Genomic DNA, 21,991 nt, shown 5'->3' with positions numbered 1-21,991 from the left:
TTATTTGTTGCGGCTTTTCTCTCTAGGTCATACAATGCAGTATCCCCCAAATCTGCATGCCATTATTGCCATCTCTTTTCCCCAATTATCCATAGTCATGCTGCATGGAATGATAGAGAAGATTAGGATGACATGCATAAAAGAAATGTTCCACTCATCCATTTTAGTTTTCGCAACAACATATTGATTTAGCCAGCCGACTGATAAATGTTTTGTATGTTGCTACTGTATGATAACCAGCTCAATTTGCTGTCTGTCTCGTTTGGACACATTCACTTTATATGGGACGGTGAGAACTTGTTGTCAACTAGCCTACCTGGTTAAATAAAGGTAAAATAAATAAAAAAAGATCGCAATTCAATATTGGAAAGGTCGGAGAGACAGACCGGTTTATACAAATCTCTGCTGTTGAGAACTAAATGCTAGTCTAAAAGAAATGGGAGATAATGTCTAGATGCTTTTTGTAGTGGAGATTAAGTGTATACATTGACGGCCCCCCCCCCCCCACCCCCCCCCCCCCCAACTTACACTCATGTTACAGTTGTAAATATGTAATTATTATTTATGTTGCTATTTTTTCATTCACTTCCCTTTGACCTGCACTGTAAGAGCTTAAGATTTTCACTGTACCCTGCATTTGCATCTGCAACCCTGCTCATGTGACTAAACTCTCTGTGGCTCTGCTAGTACTCGCCACTAGAGCGCAGCAACAGACAATAAAATGCAGTGATCATCTGTAGGTGTATATGTTCTGTCAATAGCAATGCATTTTATGGTCTGTTGCTGCTCTCTAGTGGCAAGTCCTGTCAGTGCCACAGAGATGAGGTGAGTGTATTTTATTGCACAGGTCCAATTGGCATGTAAGAATGTGTATTATGTTTCTCTGGTCTAAATCTCATGTAGATCATGATGTAACAGAAAGACTGAAAACCAGCAGACACTCAAGCCTAGAGTAGTTGACTTTGTTTCATATGCTAACAGCCTGTTTAGCTGGTTGGGCCAGACTGCACTAACAGCTGAGTGTGGTAGAGTGAGTGGCATGAGGTGTGGCCTTCTGTCTGTGAATTGGCAAGATCCGTTGTGATATATAAATTACCTGTTGTCTCAAGGTGTGAGTAGGTAAGGCTCCATAGCTCAGTGGTTAGAGCACTGGTCTTGTAAACCAGGGGTCGCGAGTTCAATTCTCGCTGGGGCCTTGACTAAAGGGTCATATGTTTTAATCCAGGTCAGTACAATCCCGATTTGTGTTAAATTCTGCTCATGTATACATACCTTGTGAAGAATTACGTTGTTGTAGTAGTTTGTCTCGTGTCAACAGAACATCCAGCACAGAAATTACATTTCTATCAGGTTAACATGTTACCATTTAACATTATCGATGCAAGCTCTCACAAACACCCAGAAGAACATTTCGACTTATTGTTACATTTTTCTGACGAGTTACTGGGTTTTATGTCTTCAGTCATGGCTCAATGTTTAAGGCACTGGTCTAGTAACCCAGAGGTTGTGAGTTCAGATCATGCTGGGGCCTTCCATGAGGGGTCATATGTTTCAGCCTGGCTGACTTGTGCTCTGGCAGCACTACACTGCCTACGTGTAAAATTGGAGCAAAACAATGTGCGTATTAACCTTAAATAACATACAACTGTTATTTTGCTTCTCAATGATCATTCAACGCTGCACGATTTGATGGAATGGCGAATATCAATGATGTGTTGTCTGTCCATCAAATCGTGCGGCGTTGAATGATCATTGAGAAGCAAAATAACAGTTGTATGTTATTTATGGTTAATATGCACATTGTTTTGCTCCAATGCAATGTGTAGACAAGGCTGCATGTTAGGCCAATGCAATCAATGTTGACATATGAGATGAATGTGTGAAATCTGTGGATGTCGTTGTATTTGATCATGTCACCACTACAGATTTGTTTTGTTTCTGCATTTTATTTTCATTTATCTTTTTCTGGCAGAGATCAATGTATATGGCAGTTGGAAAGCAGTCCTACTTGAGCATTTGTTTCACTCTCCCCTTGTCAGTAAGTCCAACCAACCTCACAACCGCAGACCACGTGTAACCACGCCAGCCCAGGACCTCCACATCCGGTATCTTCACCTGTGGGATCGTCTGAGACCAGCCACCCGGACAGCTGATGAAAATGTGGGTTTGCAGAACCAAAGAATTTCTACACAAACTGTCAGAAACAGTCTTAGGGAAGCTCATCTGCGTGCTCATCATCCTCACCAGGGTCTTAACCTGACTGCAGTTTGGCGTCGTAACTGACTTCAGTGGGCAAATGCTCACCTTTGATGGCCACTGGCACGCTGGTATCTGTGACCAACAGATGCACATCTGTATTCCCAGTCATGTGAAATCCATAGATTAGGTCCAAATGAATTTATTTCAATTGATTTCCTTATATGAACTGTAAAACTCAGTAACATTTTTGAAATTGTTACATGTTGCATTTTATATTTTTTGGTGTGTGTGTGTGTCAGAGTATAAACGCAGCCACTCTGTTTTATTTAGAGATTGAGCATGATTAATGCAAATGTAATGTCCCCTAACCCCCTGTCAGTAGGGTGCAAACTGTGATTAATGAAATGCCAAAGGAAATATGGAGCTGTGAGGAGAGCAGAGCAATGCAGTATGTTGAAATGTTTTCTTATATAAACATTCTCTATGCAATTTGTGATATATGTGTATATAGCTTGTCCTGAAAAACAAAGTAGTTCGCACATGAGTGAATTGTAACTAGTGGTCTATGCAATATAAACATAATACAAGAGAAAATGATTAATTTTCCATACTTTGGTCTCCATAAAATATACAGTCAAATTCGTTGTGCAAATTCCTGAACCTCACATGGAATTATATATATATATATATTAACATTTTATGTTATCTTACGTTGTAATAATGGTCACATCAAGGAGTGTGGAGAAAGCGCCGATAACGTCTCGCGAGTTTTGGATATGGGATTTGACTTTGCAGTGGGTGGAGACAGGATAGCAAGTAGAATCGAAATCGCCTTTTTGACATCTAACATAAAAAATACTGTTTAACTTAAACTTGATGAATGAATGCGTTGATATTTCCTACTGTTGCACCTACATCGAGGCATATCGTTGCGGAGGTTCATTCGATCGCGTCAATCCTCTGGAACGTTTCTGCGGAGAGTAACGTATGCTCTGGAGCTAGTAATGCTGTCTTAGCTGAAACGTTTCAGCTGCAGTGAAGAAAATACATTTTCAGTTTTATCGAAACTCCCCGGTAAGAATAATAAAGACGTTTATTATCGGTGCATGTCATGTTTTCAATGTGATGTTTGAAAACTTAGTTTCAAGACAAAGTTTAGAATTCAAAAGCACTGCGGCCATTGGCACATTGTCTTGACGCTACTGTTTCAATGTATTCTGCTCATGGCATGACATTATTTGAACGCAAGAATGTAACGTTAGTGGTTTGCTTGGACAAATTACGACATGGCTTCAAATATGAACAGGACCTGTTTCTAAGTATCCCATGGAGTCTTCATGAATATCAGTCAAGCTTAGTCCTACAAAGGCTATACGTGTTTAATCATAACTATGGTAATCTGAACCCTGACATTGTTATCAATCGCGATTCTTCATGGACACAGGTCTAGGCCTAAACAAGACTGAAGTAAACACGTTTGTCCTGTCATTATGAGGGTTCTGTGTGTTCAACTCAATTCTGGATGACTTGAAGAGTAACTGCTAACACAGTTTGGTCAGGTAGTATTTTCTGGTAAGGGATTGAATGTGTTTCCTTCAAATCATTCATCCTGGAGAGCTTTAGCTACACCAGGGTAATCAGAAACCCAAGTAATTAATCCCTTACATTTTCAAGAATTTCCTAAATCGCATACAGACTTTAACTGAGGATGACGTTTATGAAAATCACACCAACTAAAGTTGAAAACCAGCATTATCTTGAGGTTTTCATATTTAGTTTTTGAATCTACCTTTTTTTAATACATTTTCTATAAGATTTTATTTGGTGTCTTATAAACAATACAGCACATACAAACGACTACATCCTACAAACATCACCCCTGTCCAGACCTACTTGAACCCCCTGTTTAATTACACATTAAGTTAATAGTTTCACAAATAGGCCTAGCCAACACTATGAATGATTCATTTTTTAAAGTAGGCTATCATGACTTCTGCAATATGACCTCTCTCACCTGTTGCTCTTGGCCTCAGATGAGTGGGTGCTGCGATAGCCTACATATCATGAAAACAGCCAACCTGTCCTAAATAGAATGCCTAATTTTCATTGCCTTGGTACTTCTGTTAGGAAGGTAATCTATAGTGAATGGGAGCTCAGCTGGCAGCCTGTAGTTGAGGTAGATGAAGTGGAAGCCTGGGGGAGTTGATGAGAGAAGTGTGTGTGAATCTGAATATTAGGAAGGTAGCCTATTTGCTATCACCAAATTCGTTGGTGTGTTATTGACAATACACAGTTTCTGCTTTTTAAGAAGATCTGTGTAATGCACACTTCCTTTTAAGCCTATATATGATATACCTATTCTATTTTTCTATGTCATATTATTCCATTTCATTTTCTGGCCTTTTAGGGGTCTGTCATGTGGCTGAATTATAATGTGCTATGCTGCAATGTTTCCAGAGGATGTTCTGTCCTCCCTTCTGTCTGACATTTCTCCTGAACCTGCAGAATGGATGCATCAGCCTGCATTTCTCATGGGCCCCCTGGGGCAACAATGACTGGAAACAAACCAAGTACTGTCAACTTTAAGGAAAATAATCTAGGCTATTAAGGGGTTTATAAGTGATTTTCTTTTAGAATTCAAGGGGTGCATTTTAAATAATTGGAAACCTTACAGTCTACGGTGGCTTTAACTGCATCTGGGTTTTTGTGACAGTGGCAGGCTGATAGTGTGTCCCCAGCAGAGAGAAAGAGAGGGAGAGTATGGTACAGCTGCTAATGTTGTGCATTGGGCTGTAGCTCTAGCTAACATGAGCACTAGGAGGCCTGATCCAACCTGACATGCCACAATTGGGCCAGGAATAAAAATGACAAATGGGGACGCCTCAAACGAGCCTGGAGGACACAGGCAATAAAGCAGCTGAGAAGAGCGGTCTATTAAGTGGTTCTTTGTGAGAGCGGAGAGGTGAGCAAGTTGTCCTTCAAAAGGATGAGGATGCAGAGCAGGGAGGGAATCTCCAAGGTGATCCTGAAGGGACAAGCCAGCGACAGGCAGTGAGTAGAAATGCCAGAGTAAGATACTAACAGCTCTGTTTGCCTATCGTGGAGCTGGAGCCTTATTAAAATGCATTAGAATCTCCAGGCTGCTCCTCTATGCTGCTTCTCCCATCCCCATCATCAGGGTGCTTATCATCTCCAAGGCAAACGGCAATACAAAACACTAGGGAGCCATGCAAGGCCTGTCAGCCAAGTCCTGATAGAGAGACCTGGCACGCTCAGCCTCAGCTCAGTCGCTACTGCTGTGATGTCATCAGAGAGAGGCTTAACAACATTCTCCTTGGTTACTGCTGCTACTGCTCACCCTTTTGTAACCAAACCCATATATGAGCAGTTTGGAAACACTACAAATGTCAGAGGTTTGATCATGTATAGATGAAAGAGATTAGTGACTATGTCAAAAGGATATGGTCATTTCCATCTAAAAGAACCCATGTGAAGTTCATAGGAGTATGTCAAATCTTTTTTTATTAATTAAGGGATATATACAATTGTTAACAATTTTCCATCTTAAAATGTAGGAGGAAGCAAAGATGGAAAGGGGGTATTGTTTTGGAAAACCTCTACCAGAAATAGTCTGAAGGTATTAGAAATACATAACACTCATATTGAAGGAAACACCCTTGCCAACAAATATCAACACTTTATATTTAGTTTTGGATACATTTTTCTGCCTTTAAGTTTCAGAAAAATTGCCTTGAAATTCTGTTACCAAAAACCCATATATCTTTAAGATATTTTCTAATTTCTCTCCCACATTAGGAGTGGAGGATAATGAAAGTTCAGAAGTAACAAATAAAGGTAGATCTATTAATTAGTCAGTGTTTTTTACTGATATCAATTTTGTTTATGAATTATTGTGATTATAACTTGATTGGTAACGGAATAAAAAAAATCGCTAACGGAATTTCTGCAGTTGAATTTGCTACAATGGGGAAATCATAATAGTCACAAAACACAGTTGGGTTCAGTAGTTTGGACAGCAAAGTACAGTACAGACAAGTATAGCACAGGGCAGTACTGTACCGTAGAGTTCAGTAAAGAATACTGAACTATACTCTAGTTGAGCACACTAGAGTTAGGTACACTATGGTACTGTACTTTACTGTACTCTACATGACTACCGAACTGTACATTGCTGTACTCGAATGATCTCTGCTGTGTTGTACTCTACTGAGCTCTACTGTGGAATTGCCCAGATGCTGAATTGTCTTTACTATTTCAAAGACCTTTTCAGCTTCCCTGAAACAAGGGCTATTTTTCAATTGTCTTTCCTTGATTCCTCACGCCCTCTCTTGCCTCCTCGACATGCATTGGAGGAGAAGATTAGACAAAGGAACCTAGGATCTTCTGTACATTTTGAGGAGGCAAAGAGAGAGAATCTGAGGAATCAGGACAATTGAGAAAGAGCCTTGGGATTACTAGGTCACCCAGGGACATCTATAAAGACAGAACTACTCCAGGCTTTTTGTCTTCTCAGAAAGCTGTTTTTACTGTGAAAGCATAGAGCGAAGTCAGGTGAAACAGGCTAGAAATGTGTTGTCCAGTCTGACTGGTTTAACAGTTTTTCTACGCACAGCATATTTACTTACTGTATCGCCTGCCTGCTGCCTTCTAAGGGAATATTTACTTTTCTTAATGCCTGTTTCATTATTTATAAGCAGCATTCAGTATAACAAAGATTTTGGGACTATTAGGGGAAAGCAGATGTGGGTGAGTTGGTTGACTGAGAAGCGTGGTGGGTGGGAGCTCTAGGGAGACTGAATACTGATGAAGTGGCGCTGGAGCGGTAACATTACGCCAGACAGAAATATAATTTAAATGTGAAGCATTCCCAGTTGTAGCCCGAGTTCATGCATGCATATGATTATGATGGGAACTATGGTGACCTTTTTCCAATTGGATCATTTTACTCTTAATGTAACATTTACTTCCTCACACAGAAAATATCAAGCAAGAAGCGCTCTGTTTACTCTTCATTCAGAGTGTGTTATTTCCCGTAGCAACAGAAGTTAAGCTATATAAGGACATCAGTTTTCAAACAACCCAGGCTGTCAATGTCTATTTAGGCCTAATCATTTGTTTAGTAGACGTGTAGTTCTATAGTATACATATTATAAAATGTTTTTAAATGATTTAGTCCAGGGGTTTTCAAACTTTTCTTGCCTAGAGACCCCCAGACAGGCAAACCAGGGACCCTCATCATATGTTAGCAAAAATATAAAATCACATCTTATCAGGTGAATGATAATGGCAAGTAGAAGTAATCAACATTTTAAAGTGAAGAGATTTGGTAGACAGTTATTGTTTTCACATCCCCACAGTTCATTGGAGAAGAAATGTAAACTAACAGTCTATTAGCGAGAAAGATATCTTGGCGGCATAGAGAATTTTGCTGTTATAATGCACATTTTTTGCAATTCTATACATTTTTCCATTGAGTTCAGAACATTTTGAGGTTTTGAAGCTAATTTCCAGAAATTCTACACAGTTTTGCATGGAGCTGAGACAATTTAGCAGCTTTAAAGCTAATTTCCTGCATTTCTATGCATTTTGCAATGGCTAATGCTGTGTTCCTCTGCAAAAAATCAAAGGGCATGTGCCTAGAATGCCCAGTTTCTCTTCTTGACTGTAATAGCTTTTTTTGTTAGTTCTCAAAGATGGTATTATAACAAATAAAGTGTATGTATGTATATGTGTGTGTGTAACTAACAGAGTACAGATCAGATAAGACAGGAGAACTAGCATTAACAAAATGGTTCTTTCAATGGTTCTTTCAAGAACTACATAAGACATTTCATGTTTCAACATTACGAATACAGACCAAGCAATGTTAAAAAAGAAAGTCCTGGAGAGACACATACATATGTGTGTGTGTGTGTGTATATATATATATATATATATATATATATATATATATATATATATATATATATATATATATATATATATATATATATATATATATATATATATATATATATATATATATATATATATATATATATATATATATATATATATATATATATATATATATACTGCTCAAAAAAATAAAGGGAACACTTAAACAACACAATGTAACTCCAAGTCAATCACACTTCTGTGAAATCAAACTGTCCACTTAGGAAGCAACACTGATTGACAATAAATTTCACATGCTGTTGTGCAAATGGAATAGACAAAAGGTGGAAATTATAGGCAATTAGCAAGACACCCCCAAAAAAGGAGTGATTCTGCAGGTGGTGACCACAGACCACTTCTCAGTTCCTATGCTTCCTGGCTGATGTTTTGGTCACTTTTGAATGCTGGCGGTGCTCTCACTCTAGTGGTAGCATGAGACGGAGTCTACAACCCACACAAGTGGTTCAGGTAGTGCAGTTCATCCAGGATGGCACATCAATGCGAGCTGTGGCAAAAAGGTTTGCTGTGTCTGTCAGTGTAGTGTCCAGAGCATGGAGGCGCTACCAGGAGACAGGCCAGTACATCAGGAGACGTGGAGGAGGCCGTAAATATTCTGAATATTCATTATGTACAGTTAAGGTTAGGGAGTTTAAATACACCTTACCCAAATACATTTAAACTCAGTTTTTCACAATTCCTGACATTTAATCCTAGTAAAAATTCCCTGTTTTAGGCCAGTGAGGATTACCACTTTTTATTTTAAGAATGTGAAATGTCAGAATAATAGTAGAGAGAATGATTTATTTCAGCTTTTATTTCTTTCATCGCATTCCCAGTGGTTCATAAGTTTACATAAACTAAATTAGTATTTGGTAGCATTGCCTTTAAATTGTTTGACTGGGCCAAACGTTTCGGGTAGCCTTCCACAAGCTTCCCACAATACGTTGGGTGAATTTTGGCCTATTCCTCCTGACAGAGCTTGTGTAACTGAGTCAGGTTTGTAGGCCTCCTTGCTCGCACACACTTTTTCAGTTCTTCCCACAAAACTTCTATAGGATTGAGGTCAGAGCTTTGTGATGGCCACTCCAATACCTTGACTTTGTTGTCCTTAAGCCATTTTGCCACAACTTTGGAAGTATGCTTTGGGTCATTGTCCATTTTGGAAGACCCATTTACAACCAAGCTTTAACTTCCTGACTGATGTCTTGAGATGTTGCTTCAATATATCCACATATTTTTCCTGCCTCATGATGCCATCTATTTTGTGAAGTACACCAGTTCCTCCTGCAGCAAAGCACCCCCACAACATGATGCTGCCACCCCTGTGCTTCACGGTTGGGATGGTAGTCTTCGGCTTGCAAACCTCCCCATTTTTCCTCCAAACATAATATTGGTCATTATGGCCAAACAGTTCTATTTTTGTTTCATCAGACCAGAGGACATTTCTCCAAAAAGTGTGATCTTTGTCCCCATGTGCAGTTGCACACCGTAGTCTGGCTTTTTTATGCCGGTTTTGGAGCAGTGGCTTCTTCCTTGCTGAGCGGCCTTTTAGGTTATGTCGACATAGGACTCGTTGTACTTTGGATATAGATACATTTGTACCTGTTTCCTCCAGCATCTTCACAAGGTCCTTTGCTGTTCTGTGATTGATTTGCACTTATCGCACCAAAGTACATTCATCTCTAGGAGACAGAACGCATCTCCTTCCTGAGCGGTATGACGGCTGCGTGGTCCCATGGTGTTTATACTTGCGTACTATTGTTTGTACAGATGAACGTGGTACTTTCAGGCGTTTGGAAATTGCTCCCAAGGATGAACCAGACTTGTGGGCGTCCACAATTTTCTTTTTCCGAGGTATTGGCTGAATTCTTTTGATTTTTCCATGATGTCAAGCAAAGAGGCACTGAGTTTAAAGGTAGGTCTTGAACTACATCCACAGATACACCTCCAGTTGACTCAAATGATGTCAATTAGCCTATCAGAAGCTTCTAAAGCCATGACATCATCTTCTGGAATTTTCCAAGCTGTTTAAAGGCACAGTCAACTTAGTGTATGTAAACTTCTGACCCACTGGAATTGTGATACAGTGAAATAATCTGTCTGTAAACAATTGTTGGAAAAATTACTTGTCATGCAAAGTAGATGTCCTAACCGACTTGCCAAAACTATAGTTTGTTAACAATACATTTGTGGAGTGGTTGAAAAATGAGTTTTAATGACACCCACCTAAGTGTATAAACTTCCGACTGTATCTTTTTTATCACACTTGTACAGCATACATATACAGAGCCTTTTAGTGGAAAATCTGTCAGACAGCGTGGAAGCTGCTGCTACAGCATCTCAAACAGCAAATGCATAGGCAACGGGAGGCAGGCTTCATCAGCGTATCACCCACCACTTTACAATGAGCTGAAGACTGCATTTTGAAAACCTGCTAATTTATCACAGAGGCAGGCTGACCTTTGGAAAAACCTTCAGTACTTGGCACAGTGGAATTGCAGTGGGCCCTGCACACATCCCTGTGGGCCGCTTGTGTGCATTGAGGAGGATTAACGCTCACCACTGGCACCATTGTCCTTGTCCTCATGGATTGGAGGGCAATGCTGCTTTAGGTCTTCATGCTGTGACATTTAAGCAGTAAAAAAAATGCATTGAGCACTATTAGCCCATTTGTCATCCTTCGTGAATGTGAATGAGTAAAATCAAGTGGTATTGTCTGAATAGCATACCAACTTAAACGCATGTAGAAATTGGTTAAATGGGTAGGCTAAAAGGGAAAGCCGAGGGGTTTGGGAAAGCTGAGGGGTTTGTGCTATCTGCCTATACAGGTACATTTAAAATCTTAGAAGTAATTTCTGGACCTAAATCCCATGTAGGGGTCTTGGTCAAACTTCAGAGGAACCCTGTAGGTAATTTATTTTTCAAATGGCACCCTATTCCCTTTGTAGTGCACTACTTCTGATCAGGTCACATCAAAAGTAGTGCACTGTAAAGGGGATATGGTGCCATTTGGGACAGCCGTGTTCTCCTGATGACATCCAGGTCATGAAGCCTATAGGCCCAGCTGTCAAGGTCACGATCAGTGTCTAATTATGGGCTTCAGCCCCCTGTCAGTACAATATGGGTCAGTGGGCAGAGGTGAGTTGACCAAACCTGTCTCCTCTGCCAGTGCCCTTGGCGAATGGCGATCCAAGTGAAATATTTGGGGGAGAGGAGAAAAAAGGAGGCCCCAAAAGAACGATGGGTGTCACTCAGTTTATCTTCAAATGTAGTGCAGTTCACATATGAGTATTATGAGTACCAGTACATCTGCATTGCTATCATATTGTATCTATAGATGGAAGCCCTTATCTCCATCTATAGATACAATAAGACTTTTCCTACCTGAATTAGTATCATGCTCTTTTGCTTAACTAAATCTCAAATCGTAATGTTAACAAGTGAAAAAGCTCTATGGTAACTGATCTTTTTCCTATAACTTAGCTACAACTGCAGGGTATTACCACAAATACTGAGCCTACTACTATCACTGACATATTGTAACCTATGTATTTGGATGTCAAAATAGCCTGAGGACTTTTTTTTTTTGCCTGCCTCTGGTGCAGCATATGAGAGCAGATATGGAAAGAGAGAATGAGAGCAGCAAGAGAGCGAGTGAAAGAGAGCGTAGGGAGGGAGAGATGGAGCCATTATGTCTTTGTTCAGTCTGGCTTCTTCCTCCAGGGCCCTTGGCTTGGCTGGCTGTTAGAGGAGAGAGAGTCCGGGGCTTTAGGAGAGTGTAAGGTTGGCTGTGTCCTATGGGCCCTGGTCAAAAGTATTTCACTAAATAGGAAATAGGGTGCCATTTGGGACTGAGACCGAGTTAGGCCAGAGATACTGGAGTTCATTATGAGCTCAGTCTGGAGAGGAGAGAGAGACAGGAAGACCGTGGGGGGATGGCTACTCTCTGGGGATGCTAGTGGCAAAGGAGGATTCTCCAGGAGTTTTTAGGATAGAGAGATTTAATAAATCAGAGGTGCATGTGTGTCTGTCCAAATGTGTGTTAGAAGTGGCAATGCCCGTTCATTATGTTTCCATGATATCTGCTGTATGAATCTTGTGCTCCATGTCTGCTGCTCAAAGCATTAGAGACATTGAGGTAGGGTTAAACTGGAATTATTTTACTCAACATGGGATAGAAGGATAGATAGGCTTGGGTGGTATCCAGATAGTCCTACCTTCAAACCGACCTTGTGCCATCCTGGGATATTCGGTAATACCAGCACAAGGGGCGCTATTTTCAAACCCCACTGAGCCTCTGTAATACCAAGGTTAACAATGCTAACAAGTACATAGAAAATACCATAGTGATTGCTAGTTAAATGCAAACGAGCGCATGCAAACATTTTATACAGTCTCTGATAAACTGTTTGCAGGACAGATATCACAGCTCATAAAGTTTATAAAAGTAACAAAAAAATGCTACTCACAGTTTGCTGCACACACAAAACTAATATTAGACAGCAAGGTAGGGCTGGGCGATATGGCCTAAAAAGACTATCTAGATTTTTTTCAAGTTTATGGGCAATTTATCTTGATTTTTGAAACTTTTTCTCTGAACAAGCTTTGTTGCACAATTAATGGTCAATACACTGGATTTCAAACAGGAATAATCTAATGAATTCAGGGATTTTTTTTATTATACCTAGGCTAAATATAAGCCTTTGACCCACTAATGATTTCATTATTTTATCAAAATAGTTTAACCTGCTTTTTTGCAATAATCACTGATCTGGCTTTCAACGCTTCATATGAAAATGCCATTTTTGTTACAAATTTAACCAGAATCATGTTTTATACTCTTGCACATTTTATAAAACATAGACTAGATGGCTAGCACTTAAGTCTGTGGCTAAAATGCTGCTAGCGGTAGGTGGTACTCCAATTCCGCGCCTGACAAACTGAGCATTCATTCATTTCCCACAATCATGTTCATTGATACTTCCATTTTTGTAGATAACTAGGTACTAAATCAGCAAACCAAATGCACAACTTCAGAGCGTTTAGCTCTGCAAAACGCAGCATCACATGATGCAAAATTCATCATACGGGCCAGATTTCTGTATTTTGAAAGTTACATATCTTGAAAACTTGGGACTATATCAACTTGGGACTATGTCAACAATGGACTAATGAATCAAATACCAAAATATAGTTTTTGGGTGGAGTTTTCCTTTAATAGTTATAAAATATCTAGCTGACAAACATTTAGTTGTGAATTAGATCACTAGATCACCTGGCGCGTGCTGCACAACAATGTGACTCACAAAGCTCCGATCTCTTGTTGTTGTGTGCTTGTAAACAAACGTGACTGGGGACTACCGGTAGGCCTAAACTTCATAATGAAAAATAATCTGAAAGGTGAAATGAAGAATGTGATCTGCTTTATTTCCTAACCTACTGCACAAGTTGACTGCAGGTATTTACTTAAAAGGTTTTTACTTAAAAACAATCCCGTGGCTATTACCAAATACTCTGGAATACGCCATATACAGTATACTGACCAAGCCTACTGCAGACAGTCTGGCTCCAGGGAGAGGAAGGGAGTGTATTTAGTGTCTGCAGCCCAAAGTTGAAGGTTAGGGAGATAGTCCGTAGATTCTGATGAATATTATAGATGCCAATGACTACGCTAACTCTCTTGACTCTTCTTTTTGAGTATTGCTAAGTTATCATGGTAATATAAAGCATATTTTAAATGCATTGTTTAAGTCTCAAACCTGTATGTTATTTACTCAACTTTTTTATACTGGAATAATGATATTATTTTAATCTCAGCTGCTATTATGGAATGTGATATTTATAGTATCCCAGGCAGAGGCTAGCCTATAGAAACATTTGTTCTTGTTGCAGTTAACCTTTAGATGACTATTTACCCGCATAGTCTGGAAGTAGCTGCTTGGGATCTGAATTAGTGGCTGCATCCCAAATGGCACTGCGTTCCCAAGATAGGGCTGCAGTAAAAAGTAGTGCACTATGGGTCCTGGAGTGATCAAAAGTAGTGCACTATATAGGGAATAGCATTTGGGATGCAGATAGTCTGTCTCACCACATGACTCACTTGTTCTCTCAATATGCAGATTAGTGTAGTTTTAAGAGGAACTTTTCTTTTCCCCTTTCTCTCCTCACAATGTCATTCATCAAGACATAACCACGAGGGGAGTGTGATTTGAGGTTCTAGGAAAGCCTGTGCTTATCCACCAAGGTAAACAAAGGATACGTCCCAAATGGCACCCTTTTCCCTAGCCTATACAGTGCACTACTTTTTATCAGAGCCATATGGGTCCTGGTCAAAAGTAGTGCACTTAAAATGAATACTTTGAGATTTTGGCAATGAGGCCCTTTATCTACTTCCTCAGAGTCCGATGAACTTGTGGATACCATTTGTATGTCTCTGCGTCCAGTATGAAGGAAGTTAGAGGAAGTATTGCGAGCCAATGTTAACTAGCGGTAGTTAGCAATTGAGCTAAAGCTAGTGAGAAACTACCTTCCAACTGCACGCAGAGACATGAAAATGTTATCCACGAGTTCATTTGACTCTAGGGAAGTAGGTAAAGGGCTTCATTGCCAAAATCCCAGAGTATCCCTTTATTTGGGACGCAGACAAAGAAGGGAAGGGACTTTGATCCCTAAAATTGAAATTGTTCTACCGGTATGTAGACCTTCATCAATAGCACTGAAAATAATAGGCTTACACTTTGTTTGATATTATTTATATGATTACTAAGTCTGAAATATAGTATGTTCAGTTGGAAACATGATATCAGTAATATGCTAAAAATTATCTCTATCCCCCACCCCCTCTCTCACTTTCGCTCTCTCCCTCTCCAGGTGTATCGGCGCCTGGCTAGCGGGAGGCGGAGCATGCGTGTGAGATCAGAGATCAGATTGGACGTGGAGCTGTGATGCGTGCGGCGAGCTGCAGGATGAACGTGGCGGCCATTCTGAATGGCCTGCTGGTTTCGGTGGTGGCAGCACTGCTCTGGAAGTACGTGAGGCTAAGCGAGCACGCTGCAGTACTGGAGGAGGAGCTGCAGCTGACCCGCCAGTCCCAGGAGCTGTCCCAGGCCCGGATAGACTACCACGCCGCTCTGCTGGCCCTTCAGGAGCATGGCACCCGCATGGTCTGCACCGGCAAGATGCACACTGACCGCATCTGCCGCTTCGATTACCTGTGCTACTGCACCGAGGCCGAAGAGTTTGTCTTCTTCCACAGCAACTCCTCCTTCATGTTGCCCAACCTGGGGCCCCGGCGCTTCCAGCCGGCCCTGCTGGACCTGTCCTCTGTGGAGGATCACAACACCCAGTACTTCAACTTCCTGGAGCTGCCCGCAGCTGCCCTGAAGTTCATGCCCAAGCCTGTGTTTGTCCCTGACGTCACCCTCATCCTCAACCGGTTCAATCCGGATAACCTGATGCACGTGTTCCACGATGACCTGCTGCCCATCTTCTACACCATGCGGCAGTACTCGGACCTGGACGATGAGGCCCGCCTGGTCTTCATGGAGGGCTGGGGTGAGGGCGCACACTTTGACCTCTACCGCCTGCTGAGCAGCAAGCAGCCACTTCTCAAAGAGCAGCTGAGGAACTTTGGCAAACTTATGTGCTTTACTAAGTCCTACGTGGGCTTGTCCAAGATGACCACATGGTACCAGTACGGCTTCGTCCAGCCACAGGGCCCCAAAGCCAACATCCTGGTCTCTGGGAACGAGATCCGGCAGTTTGCCTCATCGCTGATGGAGAAGCTCAATATCACCACGCGAGGAGAGGAGAGCGTGGCGGAGGAAAAGGATGAGTACTTCGTAGTGTTCAGTCGCTCCATCAACAGACTAATCCTGAACGAAGCGGAGCTGATCCTTGCGTTAGTGCAGGAGTTCCAGATGAGAGCCGTGACGGTATCTCTGGAGGAGCAGAACTTCCCCAGAATTGTCAAGGTCATCAGCGGGGCCTCCATATTAGTCAGCATGCACGGGGCCCAGCTGGTCTCCTCTCTCTTCCTCCCCCGGGGGGCCGTCGTAGTGGAGCTCTTCCCCTATGCGGTCAACCCAGAGCAGTACACTCCTTACAAAACCCTGGCCTCTCTACCAGGCATGGACCTGCAGTATGTGGCCTGGAGGAACCTGGTGGAGGAGAACTCTGTGGCCTACCCAGAGAGGCCCTGGGAACAGGGAGGTATAGCCCACCTGGATAAGGAAGAGCAGGATCACATCCTGACCAGTAAGGAAGTACCTAGACACCTGTGCTGCCGCAACCCTGAGTGGCTCTATCGTATTTACCAGGACACCATAGTGGACATACCTTCTTTACTAGAGGCTCTCAGAGCGATTGTGAAAACCAGGCCCAACCTGAAGAAGGCCAAGCCTGCCAGCACGGTCCACCCGGGCCGGGTCAGAGAGCCCCAGTGCCAGACGTCGGTCCAGGCCACCAACGAGGCCAAGCTGACTGTGTCCTGGCAAATCCCCTGGAACCTGAGGTACCTGAAGGTCAGGGAAGTGAAGTACGAAGTGTGGATCCAGGAGCAAGGAGAGAACACGTACATGCCTTATATTCTCCCCCACCAGAACTATACCTTCTCTGAAAACATCAAACCCTTTACGACGTACCTGGTGTGGGTGCGCTGCATCTTTAACAAACACCTCCTGGGGCCCTTTGCCGATGTACTCATGTGCAGGACATAATTTGAGTTGATATTTACAGTTTCAAGTATGTGACTGCTTGTTCCAGATGATCAGATATTGGGGCTGTGGATTATTGAAAGTGATGCTAGAAAGGTTCTGTATCATTTCAGCCAGCAGTTTTGAAAGTAGCGCTCACGAGCCAAAATGGTTCCCAGAAAATTGTGCACAATTGTATACGATGTCATCCATTTTGTATGATATGTTACGTCCTGCACAATAAATGTATGTTCCCTACAATTCGTATGATATGTTACGAATTTGTAAGTGCTTTTAAGATCCCGTTCAATCTCGTTAATATGAAAATCTGTGATTGAGGATCGTCTCCGATTTGAGGATAGTTGATATGATGTAATCTGTATCTAGGATGAGAGACTGTGCTGTTTGATGAGACAACCATGTCCTCACAGAGAGTGAAATGCAATGGAAATTCAATGGCATTTAGCATGGGACGCAGGAACACGAGTCACGATTTAAGGATGCATTGTCTGTACCATAGGCAGAAAGTACTATACAAAGTGTCTTTTTGAGATAAAGGAATTTCTTTAATATACTTATTAATATACTTTTTTATTAGTCTTAAACACTGAACCTATCTATACCTGTACTTATTTGAGTATGTAATGTAGGTTTTCAGCAAAGCCCAGATTTGATTGGTTTGTGATTTGTTATCTGATAAATCACAACTTTGTGGCTTAGCCTACCCTCCTGCACAAAGTTGTAGCTTTGTCATGTTGCCTTTCTAATTGGCAATTTCCATAGTTGTTTGCAGAATGTTGCCAAAACCTTAAAGGGATACTGTAAGATTCTGGCAATTTTCCACTTACCCAGATTCAGATGAACTCATGGGTACCATATTTATGCCTCTGCGTGCAGTATGAAGGAAGTTAGAAGTAGTTTCACGAGCCAATCCTAACTAGCAGCACAATGACTGGAAGTCTATGGGTATCTGCTAGCTGGGTATCTGCTTCAGGCCTGGACAATTCCAGTCCTCAGGGGCCTAATTGGTGTGACACTTTTCCCCCATCCCTAGCAAACACACCTGATTTTTAAACTAATTACATGTTTAACTGAAGCTCATGATTATTTGATTATTGGAGTCAGGTCTGTTAGCTGAGTTAAAAGTGTGACACCAATCAGGCCCCAGAGGACTGGACTTGCCCAGGCCTGCTAGCTGCAGATACCCATACATTTCCAGTCATTGCGCTAACTCCAGTTAGCAATTATGCTAGGGATAGTTAGCAACTTCCTTCAAACCGCAATCAGAAACATAAAAAGGGTGTCCATGAGTTCATCTGACCCTGGGGAAGTAGATAAAGGGCCCCATTGCCAAAATCCCAAAGTATCCCTTTAAGAGAACCCAAAGTGAATTTGAAAATGTGGTTACAGTACCATTAAGTATGTGTTATTAGTTGTAATTGAATTATCTTGTGCTTCATTGAGGCTTTAATATTAATTCAAGGCGGAAAATATGTTGGCAGTTTTCTAAAGATGCTGACTAAAACATGCATTATTCCTTCAAATGTAGCAGTATTTTAAGAACAGTGTTCCTCTAAATTAAAATAAAGAGAATCTATTATGTATTTATGTGAAAGGTTCTGTAGCTATGCGGTGCAGTTGCTAGATATGCAAGGGTTAGTTCTATTTCTTTCAGAAAAACTGGAGCTTCTTTAATCAGTTTCTTTGTCATTGCCCTGTGTGTCAAAAGATAAATATAAAAAGGTTCATGTCACTTCAGTGTCCCCATTACAGCAATTCTGAGTTCAATTGTCCTATTTTTTTTTATTTTTTTATTCAGTCCACACAGGTGCAGAAAATGATCAGAATTTCCTACTTACTATTAATCGGTACCATTTCTGATTGGGATCATAGAAAATTTGCGCAGGTTATATGCATGCATTAACTTGTGAAATAATTAGCCTGTGATGCTTTGGTAATGACTACTAAGCCCTGAATCAAACTGGAGGAATAACCCATTCTATGGCTCATCAGTGCTGCTAACCATGCGTGGTTCAGTGGCTGTATCCCAAATGAAACCCTCTTCCCTTTATAGTGTACTACTTTTGACCAAGAACTATAAAGGTCACCAGAGCGTAAAAGTAGTGTTCTATAGGGAATAGGGTGCCATTTTGGGACTCAGCCCAAGTTTGATGGTGTGCAATGCTGCCTGTTACATTTCATTGCCTTGTGGTGTGCAAAACCAAAGTATGACTAGCTTCCCAGTATGTACCAAGCCTTCAGAGTAAGAGTGCTGATGTAGGATCAGCTGCAGCCCTCCTGTCCTACTAAGCGTATATACATTGCCTTCAGAAAGTATTTACACCCTTTGACTTTTTCAACATTTTGTTGTTACAAAGTGGGATTAAAATGGTTGAAAAAAAACGTACAATTAAATCCATCTACAAATAATCAAATGTCAAAGTGGAAGAAAAATGACACTAATACAGTATATCTTTATAAGTATTCAACCCACTTAGTCAATACATGTCTCTCTGGGCAAGTCTCTAACAGATTTTTACACCTGAATTGTGCAACATTTGCCCCTTTATTCTTTTCACAATTCTTCAAGCTCTGTCAAATTGTTTGTTGATCATTGCTAGACAACTGTTTTCGGGTCTTGCCATAGATTTTCAAGCAGATTTAAGTCAAAACTGTAACTCGGCCATTCAGGAACATTCAGTGTCTTCTTGGTAAACAACTCCAGTGTAGATTTCACCTTGTGTTTTAGGTTATTGTCCTGCTGAAATGTGAATTAATCTCCCAGTATCTAGTAGAAAGCAGACTGAACCAGGTTTTACTCAAGGATTTTGCCTGTGCTTAACTCCATTTCATTTCTATTTTATCCTGAAAAACTCCCCAGTCTTTAGCGATTACAAGCGTGCCCATAACATTATACAGCCACTTCTATGCTTGAAAAAAATGGAGAGTGGTACTCAGTAATGTGTTGTATTGGGTTTGCCCCAAAAATAACACTTTGTATTTAGAACAAAAAGTGAATTGCTTTGCCACGTTTTTCTCAGTATAACTTTACTGCCTTGTTGCAAGCGTAATGCATGTTTTGGAATATTTTAATTATGTACAGGCGTCCTTCTTTTCACTCTGTCAATTAGGTTAGTATTGTGGAGTAACTACAATGTTGTTGATCCATCCTAAGTTTTCACCTCTCACAGCTGCTCAAAGGGATATTCAATGTCTGTTTATTTTAAATATTTTTTTAAAACTTATTTAGGCTTGCCATAACAAAGGGGTTGAATACTTATTGACTCAAGACATTTGAGCTTTTCATTTTTAATTATACTGAACAAAAATATAAACACAACAATGAACAATTTTACTGACTTACAGTCATAAGGAAATTAGTCCATTTAAATTCATTAGGCCCTAATCTGTTGATTTCACATGACTGGGCAGGGGCGCAGCCATGGGTGGGCCTGGGAGAGCATAGACCCACCCACTTGGGAGCCAGGCCCACCCACTGGGGAGCCAGCCCGGCCAATCAGAATGAGTTTTTCCCCACAAAAGGGCTTTATTACAGACAGAAATACTCCTCAGTTTCATCAGCTGTTCGTGTGGCAGGTCTCAGACAATCCCGCAGGTGAAGAAGCCGGATGTGGAGGTCCTGGGCTGGCATGGTTACACATGGTCTGGTCTAAAACTGTTGGAGGTGGTTTATGGTAGAGAAATTAACATTCAATTCTCTGGCAACAGCTCTGGTGGACATTCCTGCAGTCAGAATGCTAATTGCACGCTCCCTCAACTTGAAACCTCTGTGGCATTGTGTTGTGTGACAAAACTGCACAGTTTAGTGGCCTCTTATTGTCCCCTGCTCAAGGTGCACCTGTGTAATGATCATGCTGTTTAATCAGCTTCTTGATATGCTACACCTGTCAGGTGGATGGATTACCTTGGTAAAGGAGAGATAATACTTAACAGGGATTTAAAGAAATGTGTGCTCAAAATTGGATAGAAACAAGCTTTTTGTGCGTATGGAACAGTTCTGGGATCTTTCATTTCAGCTCATGAAACATGGGACCAACACCTTACATGTTGCGTTTATATTTTTGTTCAGTATAATTTAGAATTTTTGGGGAAATCATCATTCCACTTTGACATTATGGTGTATTGTGTGTAGGCCAGTGAAAAAAATCTAAATTGAATCCATTTTAAATTCAGGCTGTAACACAACATAATGTGGAAGAAGTCAAGGGGTGTGAATACTTTCTGAAGGCACTGTATTGTGATCTAAAAGGTTAAACTGTCCTAAATCAGCACTCTTACTCTGAGCGCTTGACATGCGGCCCCAGATCTCTCTGTCCCGCGGTTGAGTTTTCAGCAGAGGGCACAGGTTTGAAACTAGTTTGACGTTTTTTGAGGCAGCTGAGAGTGGTGACAGGAATCTGTGAATCAATAGCATTGGATTGGGTTTCTCTCTTCCCCTAAAACAGCACTAGTGACACACAGATTGCCAGTGCCAATTCATAGACTTTGCAATGCGTTGCATTGTTGATTATTGGTGTAATCATTTAATGGACATTAATGGTGTCATAATAATCAAGGGATTTAAATGCAGTGCTGACTGGCTAGTATTAAAATATCCTACCCATTGTGCTGTACCCATTGAGGTATCCTACTGACGAACTAAATTCCACATTAACTGGAATTTGTCCCTTTTTTGAGATGTTTCGGTTTGAAAGTCCAACTTGAACTGTTAAAAAAAAAAAAAAGATGTTCTCAAATGCAGTTCTGTCAGTGTTTGTATTCAAGAGATTATTTTGAACTGTTGTTGTTCAATGTGATGTTATATTTTGTGTGTTTGTTTTGCTTGTGGTTGTGTATACCACCTCCAGTAAATAAATTATATTTGCTAAGACTGAAGTGTGCCAGAAACTAGTGTACATGTATTATGTTTACTATAATGATAAAAAAGTAAGAGTATTGAGTAACTGTGAGTTATTGAATAAAGCAACATTATTTTATATACAGTACCAGTCAAAAGTTTGGAGACACCTACTCATTCCAGGGTTTTTATTTTTTAAACTATTTTCTACATTGTAGAATAATAGTGAAGACATCAAACCTATGAAATAACACATATGGAATCATGTAGTAACCAAATAACA

The 21,991-nt window shown here is 40.9% G+C and overlaps 1 protein-coding gene and 1 non-coding gene across 2 annotated transcripts; both read left to right on the top strand.

The window, feature by feature from the left end:
• The first annotated feature begins 1,123 nt into the window (after nucleotides 1-1,123).
• trnat-ugu (transfer RNA threonine (anticodon UGU)) lies at nucleotides 1,124-1,196 on the top strand. The gene has a single exon. It is a non-coding gene; the product is annotated as a tRNA-Thr (tRNA).
• A 1,790-nt stretch (nucleotides 1,197-2,986) lies between these two features.
• On the top strand, nucleotides 2,987-21,741 carry LOC129837358 (protein O-linked-mannose beta-1,4-N-acetylglucosaminyltransferase 2). The gene is made up of 2 exons (XM_055903460.1): nucleotides 2,987-3,273; nucleotides 15,028-21,741. The coding sequence occupies exon 2, from the start codon at nucleotides 15,102-15,104 to the stop codon at nucleotides 16,872-16,874; it is 1,773 nt and encodes a 590-aa protein (XP_055759435.1). The 5' UTR covers nucleotides 2,987-3,273; nucleotides 15,028-15,101; the 3' UTR covers nucleotides 16,875-21,741.
• The last annotated feature ends 250 nt before the right edge of the window (nucleotides 21,742-21,991 follow it).

This window comes from Salvelinus fontinalis, chromosome 38 (genome assembly GCF_029448725.1).
Source record: "Salvelinus fontinalis isolate EN_2023a chromosome 38, ASM2944872v1, whole genome shotgun sequence".
NCBI lineage: Eukaryota > Metazoa > Chordata > Actinopteri > Salmoniformes > Salmonidae > Salvelinus > Salvelinus fontinalis.
Note: the sequence above shows the minus strand (reverse complement) of the source record. Positions and strands in the feature narration are given on the sequence as shown.